At 37.4% G+C, this 22,127-nt stretch overlaps 1 protein-coding gene across 1 annotated transcript; it reads right to left on the bottom strand.

Annotated features, from left to right (window-relative positions):
- Positions 1-8,084: 8,084 nt before the first annotated feature.
- Positions 8,085-22,036, bottom strand: LOC145774657 (uncharacterized). The gene is made up of 3 exons (XM_082585953.1): positions 21,928-22,036; positions 15,111-15,168; positions 8,085-13,891 (listed from the first exon to the last, which is right to left on the bottom strand). The coding sequence occupies exons 1-3, from the start codon at positions 21,995-21,997 to the stop codon at positions 9,304-9,306; spliced, it is 4,716 nt and encodes a 1,571-aa protein (XP_082442079.1). The 5' UTR covers positions 21,998-22,036; the 3' UTR covers positions 8,085-9,303.
- Between the last annotated feature and the right edge of the window lie 91 nt (positions 22,037-22,127).

The raw sequence follows: 22,127 nt of genomic DNA, 5'->3' as shown, positions 1-22,127 counted from the left end.
CTTTCTTGTACCAAAGACAGGCAAGACACAACAATACAACAGGACTGAGCATTATAACAATATATTTTACATATTTACAAATAGTTTTAACAGTTGAACGTTTTCAGCTTAACTTAAGCCCTCATCAGGAATCTGAAAATATTTATAAAAAGGCAATAAATTTTAACTTCTTGAAAGTAACTAGCTAACTGACTATAAGCATCAAGAAATACGCAGCGATTAATGTTCAAGATAAATATCCAGTTGCTATCAATTAAAAATGATAGCAATTTGATATGATTGAATTGCATAATTCAAAAACAATACATAAAATGAAAAGATAACTTCATAAATTCGAACTTTTTCGGCAAAACTTTCTGCCTTCGTCAGGAAAATCTTATTCATCTAAACAAAATAACAGATATTCGTAAAATATTAATGATAAATCACTGAAATTAATTGCAATCTGCACTGAGTTATGTACAAACACAATTGAAGAACAAACACAAAAGGTGTTAACATTCTGTTATAAACTATGCGGGAGTGTAATCACAAGACAAGATAGCGAGAGGTAACAACAAAGGAAATCAGGGAAAAGCACTAAACAGAAAACAATCGTAATTTGGTACAAATTTTACAAGAAAGATGCCCCACCAGTGAATAATTGCTTGTTGAGCTTGAGGTTGTGCTACTTTATTTGGAGTGTCTCGTGACTTTTAGTTTCAAACTCTGATTGATACAACTATTGAAACAAAAATTCTTGAAGAGTCTGAAGATTTCCATCCAAAATTTTATGTTAGGTATGTAGATGATATTTTTGCTATTTTTAATGATGAAGATTCGTGCTCAACTTTTCTAAATGTGCTAAATTCTCAACATAAAAACATAAAATTCATAGTGGCAAAGAAACTATACTATTTTTGGATGTTGTACTAAAGATTAACGAAAGTACTTTTGATACAAGGGTTTGGCGAAAACCAAGTAACACTGAATTACTATTAAATTTCAACGCAGTGTGTCTTATGAAATGGAAATTTGGGTTAATTTTAGGTTTACTTAATCGTGCTCGTTCTATCTGCTCCGACAAATACCACTACATGAACGAAATTGCCAAAATTAAATCTATGTTATATGCTAATGGATATTCCGGGCTGTTTTTTGATAAGGTTTTATAACGTTTCAAAACACTAAATCAGTATCTTCACCGAATACTGACGTCATAAATTTCCGTAACTCTATATCCATATCTTTCATAGGAGAAGAATCACACGAATACGCTAAACAACTATCTAAACTCTTTATCCGCAAATTTAATATCGACATTGTTCCTCTGTACAACACTTTTAAACTAAGTAGATAATTTTCGCTGAAATCTCCCTTTTCCCAGTCTCTTCGTTCCAACATTGTCTATAAATTTACATGACATACATAGGTATGTCCACAAGACACTTGGCTGCAAGGGCAACGGAACACCTGAATTTAGCAGACATCTACAAAAACACAGTGCAATCAAAGACCACATTTATGACCGCAGTATTTGTTGTAACATCAAATTTACACTGGATTCATTCAAAATGATCCGAAACTGTTAATCAAAGTTTGAAAATAAAATTTACGAGGCACTCCAAATAAAGCTCAACAAGCAATTATTCCCTGGTGGGGCATCTTTCTTGTTAAATTTGTACTAAATTACGTTTGTTTTATGTTGTTTAGTGGTTTTCCTTGATTCCTTAATGTTAAAAACAGAGTGAAACTGTTCACCAGGCATTTGATAGTTAAAGTAACTTGCGTTCTTCTGGTGACTATTTACTAGGTTACCTCCTGATGAATGATATCTAGCTTTTGTTACCGACGTTTCGTCAGTCCGCACGACTGACTTTATCAAGGTGGCTGAAACAAGTAAACCCAACCTGACCAGCAACAATAAGGGGGGTAACAATAAGGTGAACACAATCTGTTCAGCACAATGGCACAACACAAAAACATACTGACGAAATGAATAAAGTAGCAATAAGAATCAGGGTTAAACAACGCAACAAGATAACCGCTTAGTTTAACGTTTAACGCAACAAGATGACCGGTTTTAGGCATCACTGCGTTATCAATTAAACTAAGCGGTTATCTTGTTGCGTTTTTTAACTCTGATTCTTTCTACTTTATTCATTTCGTCCGTATGTTTTTGTGTTGTGCCATTGTGCTGAACAGATTGTGTTCACCTGTTTCAGCCCCCTTTATAAAGTCAGTCATGCTGAATGCAGGGATGGAGGAACTATTTTAAAAGTAGGTGGGCCCAGACGCGCAGCAGTCAAAGTCAATCCAATTGTCACTATATAGGTGACTGCTACTGTATTACACTTGAAATTTTTACCTAAACAAGTTAATAATACGATCATTAAAAGTAATAAATTCTTGGTAAATTGAGGTGAGATCAACCTGATCGATCAAGTTTTTCTGAATGTGTTCAACTGTTCATCTTATGGTTCAAGTGCTCTTGGGTTAATTTGCTTTTTAAGTAATTTTTCACCAGTCTGTGGCACGAAAAAGACCTTTTTGCAGTAGCATTTAACTTAGGGATTTTCAAGTAAAACTGTATCAGTTTTGATAGATTCATGTAAATGTTTTATCTATTTTAACAGCTTGAGTTCGTGTTTTCGAGAGAATTAACATCAATATCCCCATCTAGCCTGGTTTAAGTGCCTTCTTTTAAAGACAAAGTTGCTGCATCCTCTACCCTTGCTGCAGCTTAAATTACTTTCTCTACATCACAAAAAACTGCAGGTTATCTTGGTCAAATCTTTCGCTACCTTTTCAAAAATATTTGGTTTTCAAAAGTGGGTGGGCCAGGCCCACTAGGCCCACGTGGTTCCTCCATCTCTGGCTGACTGACGAAACGTTGATAATAAAAGCTAGGTATCATCTTTAACACCAGGAGGTAACCTAGTAGCCTATAGTCACCAGAAGAACGCAAGTTACTTTTATTAATTCCTTAATGTTGTTACCGCTCGCTATCTTGTCTTGTGATCACACTCCCGCATAGTTTATAATAGAATGTTAACACCTTTTGTGTTTGTTCTTCAGTTGTATTTGTACATAACTCAGTGCAGATTGTAATTAATTTTAGTCATTTATTATTAATATTTTACGAATATCTGTTGTTTAGTTTGGATGAATTCAGTTATTTTCCTGACGAGGGCAAACTTTTTTGCCGAAAACGTTCCAATTTATGTAGTTATCTTATTATTTTATGTATTGTTTTTGAATTATGCAATTCAATCATATCAAGTTGCTATCATTTTTAATTGATAGCAACTTGATAGGTTGCTAACAAGCCAACCAACTAGGTCTAACGAATAAATAAAATCACTTAGTTTCGAAAAGTTGTGTAGTATATTGATAAAGCTTTCACCGCCGTTAAAAAGGCTTCTTCAGTATCTTATTCAAATAGAAGTATAGGCCTACAGTTAAATTTTTAATTGATACATTTTTACAATAGGCTACGGCTGTTTTTGTCTCTGAAAGTTACCGTAGTTTAATTGTCGTCACTGTTTCCAATTGATTTATTTGTCAATTGTCAAATATCACGATAGCCTATGTCTGGTCTGGTAGTAGCAGATCTGCCTAACACTTACATTTTTATTGAAATAAAATCTCTTCTATTTTACTAAATTGTCGAAGAACTTATTTAACTAATGCAGTTAGAGTTTTTTTGTAGGCCTATACTTACAGTCAGTTAGGTAGGCTACATCGACAGTTGTAGTGGTGACAATCTAGGAAATCCACAGTTCTATTCTAAAGCGTTCAATCTTTTAGCCGATCTCTTTATTTATTATTCAGCCAAAAAAACGTTTATTTTATCAGTGCGCATTTTGCAGATTATCACTGCAAAATTTTGGTTTATCACTGCACTAAATGGTTATCACTGCGCCTTAGAACTAGGTGTGATTTCTTGGCTCTCTTACTGTATAGTTATGACTCTGCTGTTATAGATTGCATTCGAAAACGTTTTGTCAATATTTATTTTCGTCATTGCCTTTTCACTTTTAGTGAAGATATCCCTCTCATTCGGCTTCCATTGTAGCCTACCTTGTGTCAATAAATCCACAAAAAAAAGAAACTTGTATTGTATAGCTGTAGGCCTAATAGCCTACTAATGGATACCAGATAAACTATTACTTTGTGAAAAGCAACGGCTTGGAGCAGGGGCGCGAGAAGTAGGGGTGCTCAAGGGGCTGCAGCCCCCCTAGAGCTAATGCAGCCCCCCCTGGAATTTTCGATAGTTGCTTCAGCCCCCCCTAAAAAATTCTGACAATTTAAGATACATAACGTTGTAAAGGAGGTGAGGCTTATTGCCGATGCCTACTTCGTTCAAAGAGTTGCAGTTGTTATTCGTGAATCGTCTAAACGTAAATCTTTATTCATGTCGCTTTTTGGTTCCGATAAAGTTGCCTGCAATTTGCTGGGTTTGTGTCCAAACTCGTTGGTGCGTTCGTGCTTCTGCCCTCGCTCGTGTTGTTAAGTGCTATCCTACCCTGTTGCAATGTCTGATCCACATGACAGAAGATAGTGCAATGAAAGGAGACGCACGTACAAAGATATTCGGCTTTGTAAAACAAGCAGGCACAATGCGACTTTATTTTGCGATTACCTGCAGCGGTGAAGCTTTTCAGCCTGCAGAGGCCGTCGCAAGATAGCTCCAAAACAAGAAGATCTCTGCTTCTACAGCTTTAGAATCCATCACCATTCTCCACAAACGGATCAAAAATCTCAGAAAAAAATGAATCCGTTTCCAATCTTATGGCAGCAACGAACGTCTTTACGTTTGCTAATAACCTAAAGACGCCAAAGGATCCCCGAGTGAGCAACACTCTAGTAAGATTTCGAAACACAAAGGAATCAAATGCTTTGTCGTCTGTGGTAGAAGGAGCGTGGAAACGGCAATAAACCGAAACCCTTAATTTGGTTCAAGCTGAGCTTGATTGAAGATTCGACCAGGCGGATCTGCTTACAGCAGCCAACAGAGAGAAGGCCCTTCTGAGCAGTGCAAACGGTGAGGAAAGATTTGGTATTGAGATCATCTTACCCGATGCCATCAGAAAGATCGCCTAAAAACGGAACTTACCTTGCTCAGCGATGTTGTAAGTGGAAAAACCGCAAACTCCGTTCAAAAGTTTGCTGAGATACCATCGCAACTAAATCCCCAAACACTAGATCTTTTCAAAGAAACGCGAAAATTCGTGGAGCTCTGCCTTTGCCTCCCGGTTTCAGCTGCATCATCAGAACGTTCTTTTTCTGCTCTAAGACGCCTGAAAACATGCTTGAGAAGCTTAATGACACAAAAAAGACTTGCTCATCTTGCGTTGATGCATGTCCACCAAAACACTGTTGATGTCAAAGAACTCATGACACAGTTCATAGAGAAAACACCTGAGCAAAAAGCAATCTTCGGAAGCGTGTGAGAACTCATTTCCACAAACTATCGTTTTCATATCACTTTCTAATTTGTTCGTTTTCATTTTAATTTCCTGAACAGCTGCTTTGTTGTTACCGTTCTTCATTTGTTACAATTTACAAAGTGTGTGATTTTGCGTCGTTTTATACACAGAAGGGGACCGAACGCTTACTGCCAGTTTTTAACGTCGTCCCTCACAAGGGAGTGTCTGGGGGGCGAAGCCCCCCAGAAGCTCACAACACTACGGCAGCTTCAGCCCCCCTAGAGAAAAATAGTTCCCACGCCACTGGCTTGGAGCAACCACTGTTGTTTCACATGTAAGCCTAACTTGCTGTGTTGGCCTTAGCCTACGACGTTTGAAAGTTCTGTATTTTTATGACAGCCAAACTGGTTTTGAGCTTTAGTCAAGCAATTTATGTTGTTTAATGTTCCAAGCTAGTTTCAAAAACATTCCAAAAAGCTTATTAAAAAGTATTTCTTTTTAAAACGTTTAATTGGATGTAGAAGGTAAATCAAAACTATTGGACAAAAAGAAAAGGCAAATAAATTGCCAAAAAAACTCATTATTTCATTAGCCTACTAACTCCCGAAGTCACGCATAGGCTACTTAACCTTTCAGAAATAGGCCTCGCGGCCTGCCCTGGCTCGCGGTGCTTACAATAAGCTTAAAAACTAGTTATATATTACTTATAAACTTACTATAAAACAAAAACAACAAAGCAAAAAAATCCTTTTCACAATAACAATATTGGAAAGTAAACCTAAGCAGATTGGGATCACTTTGACAACAAATGGAGTGATTGGTTTGAGACAGACCGCAAGTCGACAGCTTGTGTCTTTACTGTTCCAAGTCAATTCTTTATTTAAGCTTTTGCCGAAACTTGGCTGCGTTTATCGCTACGTAGCCGAGTGGTGACAACGTCTGCGCGACGTTCGAAAGGACGTGGGTTCGATGCCGCTCCAGAGCACGCGGCTGTGTCTCGGCAAAGACACTTAGGCCTAATGACAAGCCAAAATGATGGGAGCAGCTGACTCGAAGACTATATGTCACTTCGCTGCTTCGTATCCTGTTGTACCGCATCTGTGATCGCAACGTTACTGTATGTTATGTATCGCAATGGCCGCAAATAAAACACGATTATTATTATTTATGGTCTGGTAGTAGCAGGTCTGCCTAACACTTACATTTTTATTGAAATAAAAACTCTTTACTTTACTAAATTGTCGAAGAACTTAGTTAACTAATACAGTTAGAGTTTTTGCGTAGGGCTACTTACAGTCAGTTAGGTAAGTTAGGTAGGCTATATCGACAGTTGTAGTGGTGACAATCTAGGAAACCCACAGTTCTATTTTAAAGCGTTCAATCTTTTAACCGATGTCTGCCACCGTGTTGATACAGTTTCGCTACGAAGACAAAATTGCTAAATAGTACGTAGCGTTATTTTTTCTGCAAAGGACTCTTGAAAGATTTGGTTAAGAGTCTCACATGATTGTAGGCTAAGGTTATGTAGAAGATGCGCATGTAGGCTATAGTAGCCTATAAATAGTGAAAGGCAGTTGAGTTATTTGTTTCAATAAAATATTCAACTTTTCAAACTTGTGCTGACTACCAAGCAGATGACCTCCTTCTGTTTTATCACCTTGGCTACTGCAGTTGATTGGTTTGCTACTTTGCTTCCACAACGCACAGGACGAATTATCGGTGATACTTTACTGGTATCCATATTCCGTATTAATAACCGTAAGCTGCATGCTCGTTTGTTTTCTGCTGCCTTTGCTATAAACATACAGTCAAAGTTTCTGACTAATTGTTTCTTGCATACCTAATTCTAAGAAGTTATTCTTTATGTTATGCAGGAACCTAATTACCATAATCTTAATTACCTTAATCGAAAATACCTAATTTTTTATGTTATGCAGAAAAGAGGAAATTAACTTCCTCAAAATTTGCGTTGAATTGTTTTTGTTTCCTCTGAAAGCGCACTTTTGTCATTGTTATAATAGTAATAATTAAAAATGTTTGCAAACCACTCTTGCTTCCCTGCTTTTGGCGTTTTTTACTTTGCGATTTTTATCGTCAATCGACCTCAAAATAGCAGATCTTGTGTTTGACCACTTTGTCATTGTTATAATAATAATAATAGGAACTATTAAAAACTTTTCAAACCACTCTTGCTTCCACGGCCTGGATATTTGCTCAGTTGCCGAGACCACCGGATCTCGGGAGAGCAGCAATACGCGCTTTATACCTGCTACTTTGACCGTTCGATTACGATGCGTAGGCTATCAATTCATACCGAAGAAGCATTCTTGTGCCATTTTAGCAATCCTTGTAGACAACCAACCCTTGGTAAGCCTTGCTTAAAAGGAATCTTAAACTTCTTGTTCGTTGTTCAAAGAGTGTCATTCACAGCCACTTAGTTTTATTAAAAATATTCTGCTCAAGAATTCCTCTAGCGACTGTACTGCTACACAAAATCCTTGACATCTAACAATCTCTCACGAAGTGTCATCATCACTCACAGATACCGGTAGCTTTATTTGAAACTCAACCAGCACTCCGACTTCAACATAAACGCCCACACAGCTGCGGCACTAAAACGAGTGAACTTAGTATTACAATCTGTTTCTCGTCACCACATTCACAGGAAAAAGAAGACGCCATTCCCCATTGGTGTATGGTTGAGCGGAAAGCCCGACTCCCGTACGAAGACGATTGAGGCTCACCCATGCCTGTCTTTGTAGTGTCAGGCCCAAGAAAGCGTGCTTAACAGCGACCAAAGGCCAAACAGCGGCGGGGGTTTGGCTCTCGGGGTGTAGGCCTACGCTTGAGCAACGAATTTCAGGACTGCTCTCCATTCGGCGGCACCTAGTGAATGGAATAATTCCCCGGTAACAACACTTCAACAATAGGAAACTTCGTTCTGCCAATCTCGGTAACCGGTCCTGTGTTAAGAGCCTCTACAAGTATGCGACTCTACCAGGAATAACCTATCAAGGCTTTGCCAGTCCGAGGATAAAGATTCAAAACCAAACCAACCAAATATTCGAAACATTAATCGTAATCGGTTTTCTCACACCTACACCTATCAGCCATGGTTCGCTGAAGCAGAGTCTTCACAAGCTTTTGTCTATAAAACATTTATTTTCAATCATGTTGAAAAACATAGCCTACTTTTTACTTTGTCTGCGCAAAAACATATATAAAGCAAAATTTTTGTACACATACAGCAACCGTTTTTTTGTAGTTAGGCCCAAAGCTTGAAAATTGATACAGCGCAAGTGAGCCTACTTTTATCGCACCATTAAACTCGTTATTGTAAACAATCTTAAAGAAATGCACAATAAAGGTGGTTTGGAAGCAACTTGTATGATTTTCTTTTGGCCTAAAGTAGGCTATATTGGAGTTGTGAAAAATGAGCTTGCTAAACTGAACTGCTTGTGCAATTTTTCTACATGAAAAAACTCTGACGGCAATTCCTATTAGATTGCTATAAACACATCTGGTGGCTAATCACATCTGGTGGCTAAATAAACACATCTGGTGGCTAATCTCAGTCAATCAATACTTTACAAAAAACATCTGTGGCTATTCATAGAGACTAAGTTATGCAAATAAAGGGTCGGCTAATACATTATAGGCTTAAAAATTAGAAAGCTTTCTAAGGCAAAACGTATGCAGACCAAAGTTGATTAAATGCATTTACAAGATATAGAAACTAAAACATGCAAACAGATTAACGGTTAACAAAAAGCAATTAAAAGCAAAACAAAAACGACAGCTTTTACAGATAAGCAATGAATTTTTCGAAATCTTGATATAGTAAGCTGGGTAAAAAACACTTTAATTTCAAATAGTCGTAGAAATCAGAAATTCAGTTTGACTTTTTCCAATAGTCTTTTTTTTGCTTTCCTTTGTAAATTGGCAAAAGTTTCAGTGCAGTTTCTTCATCTATTACACATCTCTCAATCAGCTGTAAATAAGTCAAATTCTGATTGGTGTTTGGGTCAAAAAAACCTTTTGTGTCATCAGATGGATCTTCCAAAATTTTGTTCAATCTTTCATCAAAAATACCGCGTTCGAATGCCACGTCTACTGGAAGTCTATGATTTGCTATTGGGTCAATTATCCCGCCAGTTGCTATTTGAGCTTCCAACAAGCGAATTCCGTGACTTTCAACCACCAAGTTCTTTTTCATCGCTTCAAAAAGAGACAAAGGTTTTTGAGATAACTTGGAATGGAAGCCATGTGCTGCTCGTTCAGCACGTACCAAAACTGATGCCAAAAATTTGTCGATTAAACCAGCTTTGGTTGCTTCATCAACATTCATTTTTTCTCCTGTATAAGGATTGATAATACTCCCAGTGGCTGCCTGAGCTTCCAATAGACTAACAGCCGTTCCACGACGAATAATGTTTTTCGTGCTGGCATGGTACAGAGACATTTTTTTACCGCTTTCCATTATAAGCAAACCAGCAATTGGTTCTTCTCCATGTAAATACTTTTGAAGATCTTCAGCTACTTTCGTTTCACTAACAACTCCTGATTCCAAGTTTTTCACCGTTGTTTCGGTCACCAGCCTCGCACTTAATAAATCCATCAGCTGTACAACTTTTCTCCAACCAGATTTAAATACAATCGTGTCACGTTTCTTTAGCGGTGGACGTGTAGGAGTAGATTCTTCCAAAGCACATGACTTTACTTCCTCGATATCCTCATTGGTTTCTTCATCAGAATCGCTTTCCACTTCTACATTCGCATTTTTTTCTTTAAGTGAAATTTTACCTTCTTTCATGGAAGAATCCGAACTTGATGATGAGCTTGAGGATGTTAAAGAGGTGCTACTTGTAGATGACAATTTTCGTTGAGAAGAAACGTCTCTATCTATTATTGAGAATTCAGGGTGTACTGTGGAGTTTGGATGAAGTGAAACGTCTTCGCTATTTTGAATTTTGTTAAGTTCTTGTTCAGTTGACGAAAGCGGTGCTATGTCTTCAATTCGCGTTGATACATCCTGAACCGTTGCTTCCTCGTGTTTCTTAGAGTCGTCACCAAAGGCAGTGCTAAAATTCCCAGGCTGTTTAGAATTTTGAAGTGGCCTTTCTTTTTCTGAATCTGAGTCACTTGAAGAAGAATCAGAAGACGACGATGAAAGCTTTACGCTAGGAATATAAGTAGCTTCATCGGTGTAATCAATTTTGTTGGTATAATCAGTATTGTCTTCCAATTCCGATTCTTTCATTTCTGCAATATTTCCATGGATCGCCTGGTCTTTAAATTTGCTTCCATATTTTTGCTCATTGGCATCTTGCTTACCATCTTTGTTGCTGCTTTGACCGGAAGCATCGTCTTCATTTTTCAAAAATTCTTTATCTGAAATGCTGGTTGAAGATGAGCTCCGATTTTTTACTTCCATGTGGGTCGACTCGGCATCACCACTCTCGAAATTATTACTTTTTTCATCCCTTACAAATGGGGCAGTTTTATCTTCTAAATTTACTGCATTTAAAAATTCTGAGGTAGTTGATGATGGGACGTTATCGTCATCCATTAAAACTTCTAATGTATTTTCTTTTTCTTTATTGCAGGTTACGGAAAGTCCTTTTTCAAGGGGTCTTGAAACACCCCCAAAATCTTTCTTTAATTTTGCTTCATCATAAATATCCGATTCCGAACTGCTAGCTGATTGAGAAGCTTGTGTTTCTGAATCACTAGAGGAGAAGTCTGAACTACTGGATAACAAATCTGCATTGGAAGTAATTGCAACTACAGCAACGTTTGCCGTTTCATCTTTGTGTTCAACATCTTTGGTAGTTTCAACTGAATTTTCAGAGCCTGGACGATCGTTTGACTTATGTTTTTCCGTACATGAATCTTTGGGAGTATCGGCTGCGTTTTCCTCTGTTTTTTCTTCGTCACTGGATTCATCATCACTTGTAGATGATTCGGAGCTGCTACACGAAGAAAAATATTTGCCTTCTGCACGTACATCGGTTGCAACCGCATCGTCAAGTTTTTTATGCTGATCTTTTGTTAATGCTTCAATTTCGGAAATCCTACCTGCTTCACTATCGGAAAATGCCGTTTCATCGTTTTCATCTAACATCTCCTTTATTGCTCTCTCTCCAATTGAAGGTTCATTATCAGAATAAACTGCATCTAAGCTTCTGGAAGAAGATGAAGAATAACTTTGTCTCTTAACAGAAATCTCCGTTTCAAATGCCACGTCATATGCATCACTTTCGTTTTTTGAGTCTTCAGGAGACGTTGGAGTTTGAGAAAGGTATTCATCTGTATTTTGATTTAAATTTGCATACATATTGTTGCCTTTTTTATCGCAAATCTCGTTATCTTGCACTTGAACACCATTACCTGTCTCTGAACTACTTGAGGAAGAAGTTGAGCTTGCGGATGTGGAGGCTGCAGTACTAAAATGAGTTTCTTTTTCGCTTCCAGTTTGTTCATCATTACCACTAAATTCCATTTGAACGACGTTGTCCGCAACATTATCAAAGTCATGTTTCGCGTCATCGTCTTGTGAAATAGTTTCTGGCTCTTCATAATAAGTTTTAACGGGTGGTTTAAAACTTTTTTCATCGCAACCTATTTCTGAGTCTAAAGATATGACAGTCGTTTCTTTTTGAACGCTTATTTCAGATTCTTTTTGCACAAGTTTATTATCAAAATCAGAATCACTTGAAGAAGAAGCTGAACTGGAAGAAGTAGACAAGACAGGTTCACTGAGAGTATTGGGAAAATTTTCATCACTGGTTACTAAAGCTGGCGATGCGGGTTCTATTTCGGGAAGCTGCCTATTTCTATTACCAATGGAAATTTCATTATCACTTTCTCTGCCATCTACATTTGAATGGGTTCCATCCTCTGTAGTTATAAATTTGTCATCTTGGTCTTCAGATTTTGGTTCAGTAGAGTTACTGAGATCTGATGTTTCAGACAATACAATTTCTGAATTTCGGTTATGTGTTATATCAGCCTCTTTCTCTTGATTGTCAGAAGATTGAGGATTTGGTACGATAGAAGTATGAATTTGATCATGCTTGCTACTAACTGACGAGTCTGAGCTACTGGAAGACATTGATGATGACGACGACGACGATAACGACGAAGTTCGCTTTTGCGCAACAGTTTTATCGGTGACTTCATTGTCGTTTGATGTATGTTTTTCTGTGTAAGGATGTATTTCCACAGGTGAGAATTCTAAGGACTTTTCGACAATACTTTGAGGGTAATCATCTTCTTTTTTCCGTTGGCCAGACTCTGATGCAGGATATAGATTTTGATCATTTTTATCCGTTTGATCTACGGCATCAACAAATTCATAAGATGCTGAGTCGCTGCTGCTAGAGTGAGACATTTTTCTTTCATTTTTCACTAGACTGTCATCTACGTTAACATCTCCACTTCGTTCTGGATTTTCTTCACTTATAATTGTTACTTCTTGAACTGTTGTGACAGTAATAGTTGTTTCTTCTTTGACTACTTTACGATTGATATTTTGTCTTGGCACAGATTCAGTACTTAACTTCACATCACTGTAGTTACTTGCATCATGAAAATCATCTGTTTGCATGCTTCTAATTGACGAGTCTTGGTGCATGCGGGGATCTGTCTTTTCTGTAGACGTCATACTCACAGGTTGATTCACATCTATGGCTTTTAAAGGATAAAGCTCGTCTTCAACTACTTTGTTTTGTATTGAATTCAAATCTATGTCATCTGAATCACTGTTTGATGAAGATTTTGTCTTGTTAGGAGCGTCACCAACCATTTCAAACGAAGATTCTGAACTGCTTGAAGAAGAAGATGAAGAACGTCTGGACGGTTGGTTGTCTTTAATGAACTCTTGTGCATTAGCTTCATCAATGGAATCGGTAGGTTTTGCGTGGTCTGGTTCTTGCAAAGGTTCCTCAATTTTCTCATCTAATGACTGACATTGGAGTTGATCTTTAACAACATCAACATCACTCTTCCCATGGAGTTCTTCTTTAACTAATGTTTTGGTTTCAAAAGAAATCACTTCGGCATTTTCTTCCGCTTTATTAGGTGTCGATGGTGTAGATGTAGGGTGTAAGGCTTCAGTAGGCAGGTCTGGTGGTTCATTGCTTTGTGAAACATTGTTGCTTTTGGAAGTAGATGATGTATTCTCGTCTGCTTTACCCTTGTCTACCATTTGTTCAGCAGTATTTACTGGATGTGTCTCAGGAACTTCCTCTAAACCGCTTTGTGATACAGTTCGAGAAGAGCTGCTTGAAGAAGAAGATGATGAGGAAGATGATGATTTATTTGTTGAAATTGTTTCTTCATTCACATTTTCTAATTTGACTTTTGTTGAAGGACCTTCTTCTTCATTAAAAGGACGTTTTTCACTTGAGTTTTCACTAGATGGAGGGCTGGGAATCAATGCTGTTTGAGCCGTAACATGTTTGTCAACAGACGAAGGTCTGAAATACACAAACATTTACTGAAAAGGTGTTGTAGGTATTGTAGTATTACCTTTAAATTTGTTGTTTTTGCATCGAATGATACGTAGAACAAAGCAATTATCAGTTTGCCAATTTGAGTTGTAGTAATACATAGTTAATTTTTCTGAAGTGTTAACCCTAATGCAAACAAGCACACTTAATTTTACCTTTACATGTTAAGTGTTTACTCAGATAAAAATACATGTGAAAACTGGCATATTAAGTATAACGCAACTTTATGAATTGTAGCTTTGAGATGTCCCCGATTGTAGTCTATCTGTCGAAACAAACTAAGCTTAAAATTTAGAGAAGTTACAGTTCGGCTACATGACTTCATGAAGATTGTGATGATCACTGAACTACACATAAAGCACTGTTTAGGCACAAACTAAAATAAAAAGACAACTTACTGTCTGGTCAGTCAGACATTAGTATTTTCAGTAATTTTTAAAACTTGCAGCAGCATCAATTGCTTTTTAAAGGCTTAAAGTTTAACAGATGCCTTTGTTTTGATTTATAGCGTTTGCTTTGTGCAGGCAAACTGTATATTACTCTTTTGGCGAGAAGTTGTATTCGTATAAAATAAACAGGTATCTTGCCCAACGTCGATAAATCGCTTCTATCCCGAAAGCCATTGAAAATAACAACCCTGACAGCAAATCCACTGTTGTTTTACATTGGTTCAACGCCTGCAGATGTGCCATATCTTTTAGACATGATTTGCATTTTATGCAATGTAGACTAATAGGCCTATACATTAAAATAACAAAAAAAATAAATTGTAATAAAAGCTGTCTTTTTTGATACCCACTGTGCTCTTCTAAATAGAACACTTTTTTTTTGTTTGGAATGTGAAAGCCTTTATTAAAATGCCTAATCTTCTGTTGGATTTGACAAAAAATAAGATAGTAGATAGGTTCACAATAGCTTAGTCACAAGGCTATTGTGAACCTATCAACTTATCAACCTATCCCTTTTGACTGGGGCTTGGTCAAAGTGGTTGTAAACTGAAACCCTTCTTTAACTTCTTTAACACATGTGCAAAATCAGAAGAAAAAAAATAATGAAAATAATAGTTTGTTTTTAATATAGTTTTAATTCTACAGACATACACCTCAAAGAGTTTTTCGAATTCAAAATCCTACCCCTTTTTTGCCACGAATCTGGTTTTACAAAACTCTTTTTGAAACTCTCCTACCTTTTTTTGAGACTTCCTTTACCACTAGTCAATGGATGAGGCCCGTCAATCAAACCACCTGCAAAACAACAGGTACGTTAGTGTGTCAACAATGCTAGCAACCACAAAGAACGATGCAGATCTGCTTTGAAAGAATTTGAAAGTTACATTTTGTTGATTCAAGTGGCCTTTCAAAGTAGATATTTGCAGAGTGGCCCCTGGTTAATTATTTTATGGTATTACTGTTATAAATTCACAATAATGTAATTCAAAATATGCATAATACAGTAGAATTCGCCTATAGTGACTTTGGCTATAGTGACACTTCGCCTATAGTGACACCTGTAGCAAAGTCCCGTTTGCATACGCAACAGTTGAGTAGAATTCGGCTATTATATAGTGACACAACGGTTGTGGTGACACTTTTCCGCGGTCCCTTCAGGTGTCACTATAGGCGAATTCTACTGTAAATGATTACAACCTAAAGTGTCATATCTTGATTACAAAAACTGGATATAAATAAAATCAATACAGTGCATGTACAACGTTGTACATTGTACAAGCGTTTAATTCAATAGCTCAGTTTTCTTTCTTATACATGAACGATAATATCCACCTGCGTGGTTGGTCAGAAATCCTTCGACTTGTTTCTTTAGCACTTAATTCTTGAAATATTGGCATGCCTAAGCTTGTAAAGGTTTTTAAGTGGGGCTTCTACGGTTTTTCAAACAGATTTGATACATTTATTGCGTTATAAAAATCGTTCGTTTTTAAAATTTGAAAGGCCAAATATAAAGGCGTACATAGCTGCAAAAAATAAACGGCACAGTGGTTTGTAGCTAACCCTACATTTTATTCTGCTTCGATGAACTACCACAATGCATTTAAAGGTTAAACGAAGAGACGGAAGAGTACAGTTTTTGTTTCAAAGTTTGTTCAATGTCAGCCAACCACAGATAAATGAAGCATGCTGGGGCGTTTTTTAGTTTTGCTAAAGTATACTATTTCAAGGTTTGAGCCATGGACGTGCGATTACCAAACCGAGAGGTTCCCTCTGACTTGCTTCCCACAAAACCACAAAGTATTTCAGGCACGAAAAAAGCGTTGGTGACGAAAGATAACAAAAGACGCTTGGATGCGTGAATGCACACTGCATGATCAGCTTTTAAGTTTGGCAACAAACTAAATAGTCAAAGGCCGTCGTTGGTATGGTAGAGGGGGAAAACGACTTCCATGTCAAGCAAAATGTAAAAACCGGTCAAATTTTTGCATTTTTTGGTCCAAACTCCAAACACATCATTTATTTAAAAAATGACTTTACTAGGACCTTTTCAGCTATTGCTTTCTTCACAAACTTGAAATTATATTGGAAAAGTAGAAAAATCTGTTCAAACGATAATAAGATTTTATACACTAACTGCATCATAATCTTGCAACTGAAAAATGTAACGGTTGAGCCGTAAAATTGAAAGAAAGAATCTACACGGACCTGCGAGCATCACATGACCTGTAATACCTTTCAATGCTACATGTGAGGTGATTAAAATATATTTTAGAATGCAAGCAATTTGTGCTTTCTTCAACTTGTCATCATTGGCTGCTGTCAAGGCCCTTGATATCTTAGAAAACAAAATACAACAAAATAAATATTTTTGTCCAACAGCTGCAATTAACAACGTGCTATTCATTTATCATAAGTTTTTAAGACAAGTTTGAGGCATTGTGGAACAGTAACAGAAAATTGTTACATAAGTTATTGTTGTCTGCAACTTTTGTAAACCAGTTGGCTTTTTTATTTTATACCATTTAAAGGTATCTCACCTTCTACGATTGCGTAATTTAAACTTTGCAGCAACGATAGCGCACAGCCTGCAATTACATTTCTTTTGGGGCTTTTGCATGGTGTTGAGTTCTGTGACTCTGCTCCAACCCCTGTATAATGTACATGGGCGATTGGACATACTTGCGTGCAGTGGCGTACGCAAGATTTTCTCAAGGGGGGGCCATTGAGAGTAGCGTAGCCAAGAATTTTGAAAGGGGGTTTTTCGACGACCGGCGGGCGAAGCCCGACGGCATTTTCGCTTAAGACGACACCCAGCGGCGGGGGGTCTGGGGGGCCTCCCCCAGAAAATTTTGAAAAATTACTTTGAATTTGGTGCATTCTGAGAGCATTTTCAACAAAAATGTGGGTATGAATATTCCTGTAAAATGGTGCTGTCAGGTGGCATAGCAAAAGGATAAGATCATGTTTTCTTCGGCATTTCTCGGAAATAAAGCTAAGTCTCTATGTTTTCTTGTTGTTAATTCCTGGCTGAGATGTTTGGTATTGGCAAAACTCGTTCTTTTAATGCAGTTTTGTTTAAAATTAGGCAAGTTTTTTTTAGACTGAAACCATCATTCCCAAGCATAAAGAGACTGAAAGCATCATTCTCAATATCATGACGTCACACGCGTGCCAAAAGGGGTTGACTTGTAACCCCCAAGGCCCAACCCCCCCTTGGCTATGCCACTGGCCATTGATTAGACTTTATCCATTTCTCTCTCACTAATCATTATAATAGGCTTACAGAACACTATGCTACATTGGCATACCTGGGGTGGGGTAGGTGGATTGGGCTATGTATTTCGTATTGGCTTAGTCTATAAAACAACATTGTTACAGTAATTGCTTTGAAAGAGCAATGCAAAACATATTAAATGCCTTAATCTACGTCGTTAACTACTAAAATCTTTTTAAGGGGGGGGCATGGCCCAATGCCCCCCCCCCCCCCCCTTGCGTACGCCACTGCTTGCGTGTTTAGTGCATAAGTGCAGTATTTAACGAAAAATCTGTTTTTGTTTTAGCTATTGATATTTTCGAAATAAGGACATTTATCATCGAAAAACTACAAGGACAATGATATTTTAACGCGTGTCAACTTCTGACCAACTATACTCACCAACAATAGTTCAAATTTAAAACTGACTGCACAAAGCACATGTTTGTCAAAAATTGTAATTGGATTTGATGACTTGAATCACTTTTTAAAAACTCAGATATAACAAGAACACCAAATAATTCGACAAAAGCAACAACTCGAGACGCATGGTCGTTTTGTTTAATACTTTGCAAGTCATACGCAAGCTCTTTATTTATTCAATAAATCTTTGGTTACTCATTCAAGTGGCCAGACGACCCAACTTTGGGTCACAAGTCATAGGTCAAAAACTACTGGCCTAAAGATAATCTCGTTTAAAACTTTGACAGGGATATTTTTCTGCTTTTTTACCCATGATAATGTCTGTTATCTAAACAAAATTTTAGTTCACTGGGCTTGTGTTTAGTTTTCGTAAATTGTCACATACAGTAAACGCAAATATAAGCTACTTCCAGCCGGCTTGCACAGATTAAATAGCGTCGCGAGCCTGATTCGGCCAGCAAACCGTTGTTTAGTCACCCCTGATAAACAGTGTTAACACATTTTGCTGAGTAGTGTACTTTGTTGTAGCAAAGTTTCCATTGCGTTAGACGTCAAGACAGCATGAGACTAACTTGAGCATTGTCAACTCGTGATTCTTACCGAAAGGCGCGACACAGCAAACATTCGTAACAAAGTCGTTTGTGAGAAACACATTTGGCATTTTAACAAGTTTTTCAAAACAAATTCCTCACAAGTAAACAAAAATTATAAGATTCTACACTGTTATGAAGCCGACCGCAGTTCTGCTTGAGGCTACAAACGTAGTAAGAAAATAAAGTTTAAAATTTTAGAAACCAAATATGTTTGTGTATTCTCATCGTATGATTTTGGTTGTTGGCGTAACCAGCAATTACCCATTAACAGCAAACGCACATGCTCATTTCATCCGTGAATAACTGAGTGTTTGCCGCATAGTCTCGTCAAAAAAATCTTTGATTTGGTTTCGTTTCGAATCGATTTCTTTGTGAAGAATTTTGCTTCGCTCAATCAAGGACAATTTCTTGTAAACACTCATTCTGTAAATTTTCTTAACTATTTTCTGCAACTTGTTTTGCGCTATAAATTAGTGTTTGCACAAAACAAGCGCGAAACGCAATGCACTAAGAAAATGACAACGCAGGAACTATATGACGATTAACAAGCGTTATTATACGTTGTTGCTAGGTATTGATGCACAGAAGAACAGAAAAATGTGATATACTTAGCAAATGTCTACCGGCCAGTAGGGCGATAACTTTGTTTATTCTTTCATTAGCCTACTATAAATTCTTTCAGTCCCGCAAGCTTATTTCTTCACTGCATAGCCGTATGAGATAGGGGGGTAGGGACCCAGGGGGGACAGTCGCTCCCCGGTTGAAAAAAAACGGTGCGAATTTGGGCAAATTTATCTTATCATGATGTTTCGACATTTCACCAGTTTACAAACTTTACATAATTGTTAGAATTTATGAGTTATTTTGATATTTTCCAATGAATGTAAAATCTATAATCATCAATTTTGGAAACTATTGCATGTGTTACTACAATTTGGGCAGAATGATAAGTTTCAATTTTTGCAATTACAACATTTCAACATTTGCAAAAAGTAAGTGTAAAAAAACCACGATTGGCGAGCAGAGATAAGCTTATGCACTAGTCTAGTATGTAGGCTACATTTCTTCACGGGTAAGATTTAAAAGCCTTCTGGGTGAGTGAAGAAGGGGTGTTCTTCCGGCCATCAGCACAAGGCCGATCACTCGCTAGAACAGCGAGCAGCAGTAACGCTTCGCTAACCATAACGGTGTAGCTGGTGTAACCATAGAGGTGTAACGGTGTAACGGTGTAGCGGCGGTCGATTACCCAACTGGCAAGAATACGGTGCGATACTGATGAGCCCAGCCTCATGGGCGAAACACGTGTCTATCGCTGTCTATTCGATGCTACAATCGGCTGCCCAGAAACTTAGCCTTCTGGGTATTGGTAACATGAGTTTTGTTGCATTTTTTTGTTGCATATTTATCTCGATAATCTGAAGTTTTCAATTGATTATGGCAGCAAATGCATACCAAAGGCAAGCCAATCTATGTGATTAAACTGAAATCAGCAGATAAAATAGACAGGTAAATGGAAATGGATTGAGCGGAGATCTCAAGATGAGGGCTTGAATCGAAAATGTAGAGTAAATTTTTGCAAACAAAAGCAAAGACGTTTTATCAGTTATCATAAAAAAGCAAGCTAAAAGCGACTACACTTTTTAAAAAGAGGTTTTTGGAGATAGGTTTTGGTCAATTTACGGCGGCTCAACGACAACCAGCTTCATACAAGCTGTTTGCATTAATGTTACACTTTTGCGCATGCGCGTAATCATGCGTGCAAACCGAAATGACTACTTTCTCATGTTTTACGATGAAACCAAGACCAGAAAAATATTTATGGCATTCTTGAAACATATTTAATGTGTTTTAGTACAGTAGAAAATAATAAGCCATAAATAAAAAGTGACGTTAATACAATATAAGGCAATTAAACGCGAAAACTACTTTTTCAGGGTAGAGGGGGGAGGGAGGGGCTGGACAAAAATTTCAAAAAAAAAGTTTCAGAGGTCTTAGAGTGTAACGCTGTACCCTAAAGCCGAGGCTAAAATTGGATTTGGAAAAAAAGCCGATTAACTCTCCTCCTACCAAAAGCACATAAAATCACTCGGAACAAAACCTTTCCAGAATGCTTTGCTATTGATTCAACTTCAACAAACGTTAACGCAACGTAAATTTTGCTTAAGTTAATCAAATTAAAGCGTCACGCAACAAATCACACAGAGGCAGTGAGACAAGTTTCGTGCAATGAGGAGAATTCACTAATCAACACAGCTGCCAGAAATTCCATCAGGGTCATCGTGTCAGCTTCAATGCATTGGCACGCAAGCTTTTATGGCATCAAATTCTGTCTGGGATCCCGTGCCGAAGCTACAAGGCAAAATCAACTAACTTTGCATAAAACAGAGCTGAAAACTGAAAATGGCTAGATAATAAAAAAAAAGATACTGAACTATATTGTTGAACAAACGTTTCTTGACATTGGTTTTACGAAAATGACAATTGAGTTAGCTTTGGTAAAAGGTTTACTTTGTTGTTCTACAAACAAAATAACACAAAACTAAATGACAAAACCGGATTTATCATGTTTGATTTAAAGAGAAATATGATTGTTGTTTATAAAGCGATAGTCTTTGAAGCCGTGAGTACTGCTCACCAGCTTTCTTGTTTTCATTTCGAAAGAAATTAGCAATAGCACTAGAGCAAACAAAATGAAACTTCGGCTGGTTAATGTTCGTTTCGTTTCTTATTCTAAAACAACATCAATCTTTTATAAATTATTTACATGTTAACCCGGTGTATATAAATCACTAGTTGGAAGTCTTGACGCCGGCTGGTCGGATAAAAACTTTTTCGTCGGTGAATGCAGGCTTGCTGGTCGGTAAATTTTCAGTAACTTGCTACGTAATGTAGCCTATCTTGCAACTATTGTTTATCTCGTCTGAAAAGTAGGCTTGCTGGTCGGTAAATTTTCAGTAACTTGCTACGTAATGTAGCCTATCTTGCAACTATTGTTTATCTCGTCTGAAAAGTAGCTACTGTAGATTGAGAAATATGAAAACCGTACGGTGGAAAGTGAAACCCATTTCTATTATACTGCCTGAATAAAACGGTTACTATACCGTATATTTTTTTTATTAGTAGTAAACCATTGCTAAACGTAAGATAAGTGAACAAAGGAACACAGATTTAGACAGTAAAATTAATTTGCTTCTTGTTTTACTGATAGTAGAAACAACACTGAACGAATATGAATCTTTTTAAATCTTATCAATTTAAAAGTCAAGTTAGTTTTTCCAAACTTACCCGTCACTGAATATTTTCCTTGTTTGCGCTTTTTAGGGAAGCAGCAAAGTGCTCCACCTTTGCGACCCATTTGTCAATAATCAAAGTTTTATTTTTCACCACGCAAACGTCTCTCAGCTATGCAAAAGATCACTATTTTACGTCATAGCAGTGATAACAACAATTCTGACACTCCTTCAACGCATTCCAATCCAACCACA

The sequence above is a fragment of the Aplidium turbinatum genome, chromosome 7, assembly GCF_918807975.1.
Source record: "Aplidium turbinatum chromosome 7, kaAplTurb1.1, whole genome shotgun sequence".
Taxonomy (NCBI): domain Eukaryota; kingdom Metazoa; phylum Chordata; class Ascidiacea; order Aplousobranchia; family Polyclinidae; genus Aplidium; species Aplidium turbinatum.
Note: the sequence above shows the minus strand (reverse complement) of the source record. Positions and strands in the feature narration are given on the sequence as shown.

Coding starts and splice junctions, on each gene's coding strand:
- LOC145774657 (XM_082585953.1), bottom strand. CDS start 21,997: ATGGGTCGCAAAGGTGGAGCACTTTGCTGCTTCCCTAAAAAGCGCAAA. Junction 15,169..21,927: donor AGGAAAATATTCAGTGACGG/GTAAGTTTGGAA, acceptor GTTGTTTTGCAG/GTGGTTTGATTGACGGGCCT. Junction 13,892..15,110: donor AAAGGAAGTCTCAAAAAAAG/GTAGGAGAGTTT, acceptor TGTGTATTTCAG/ACCTTCGTCTGTTGACAAAC.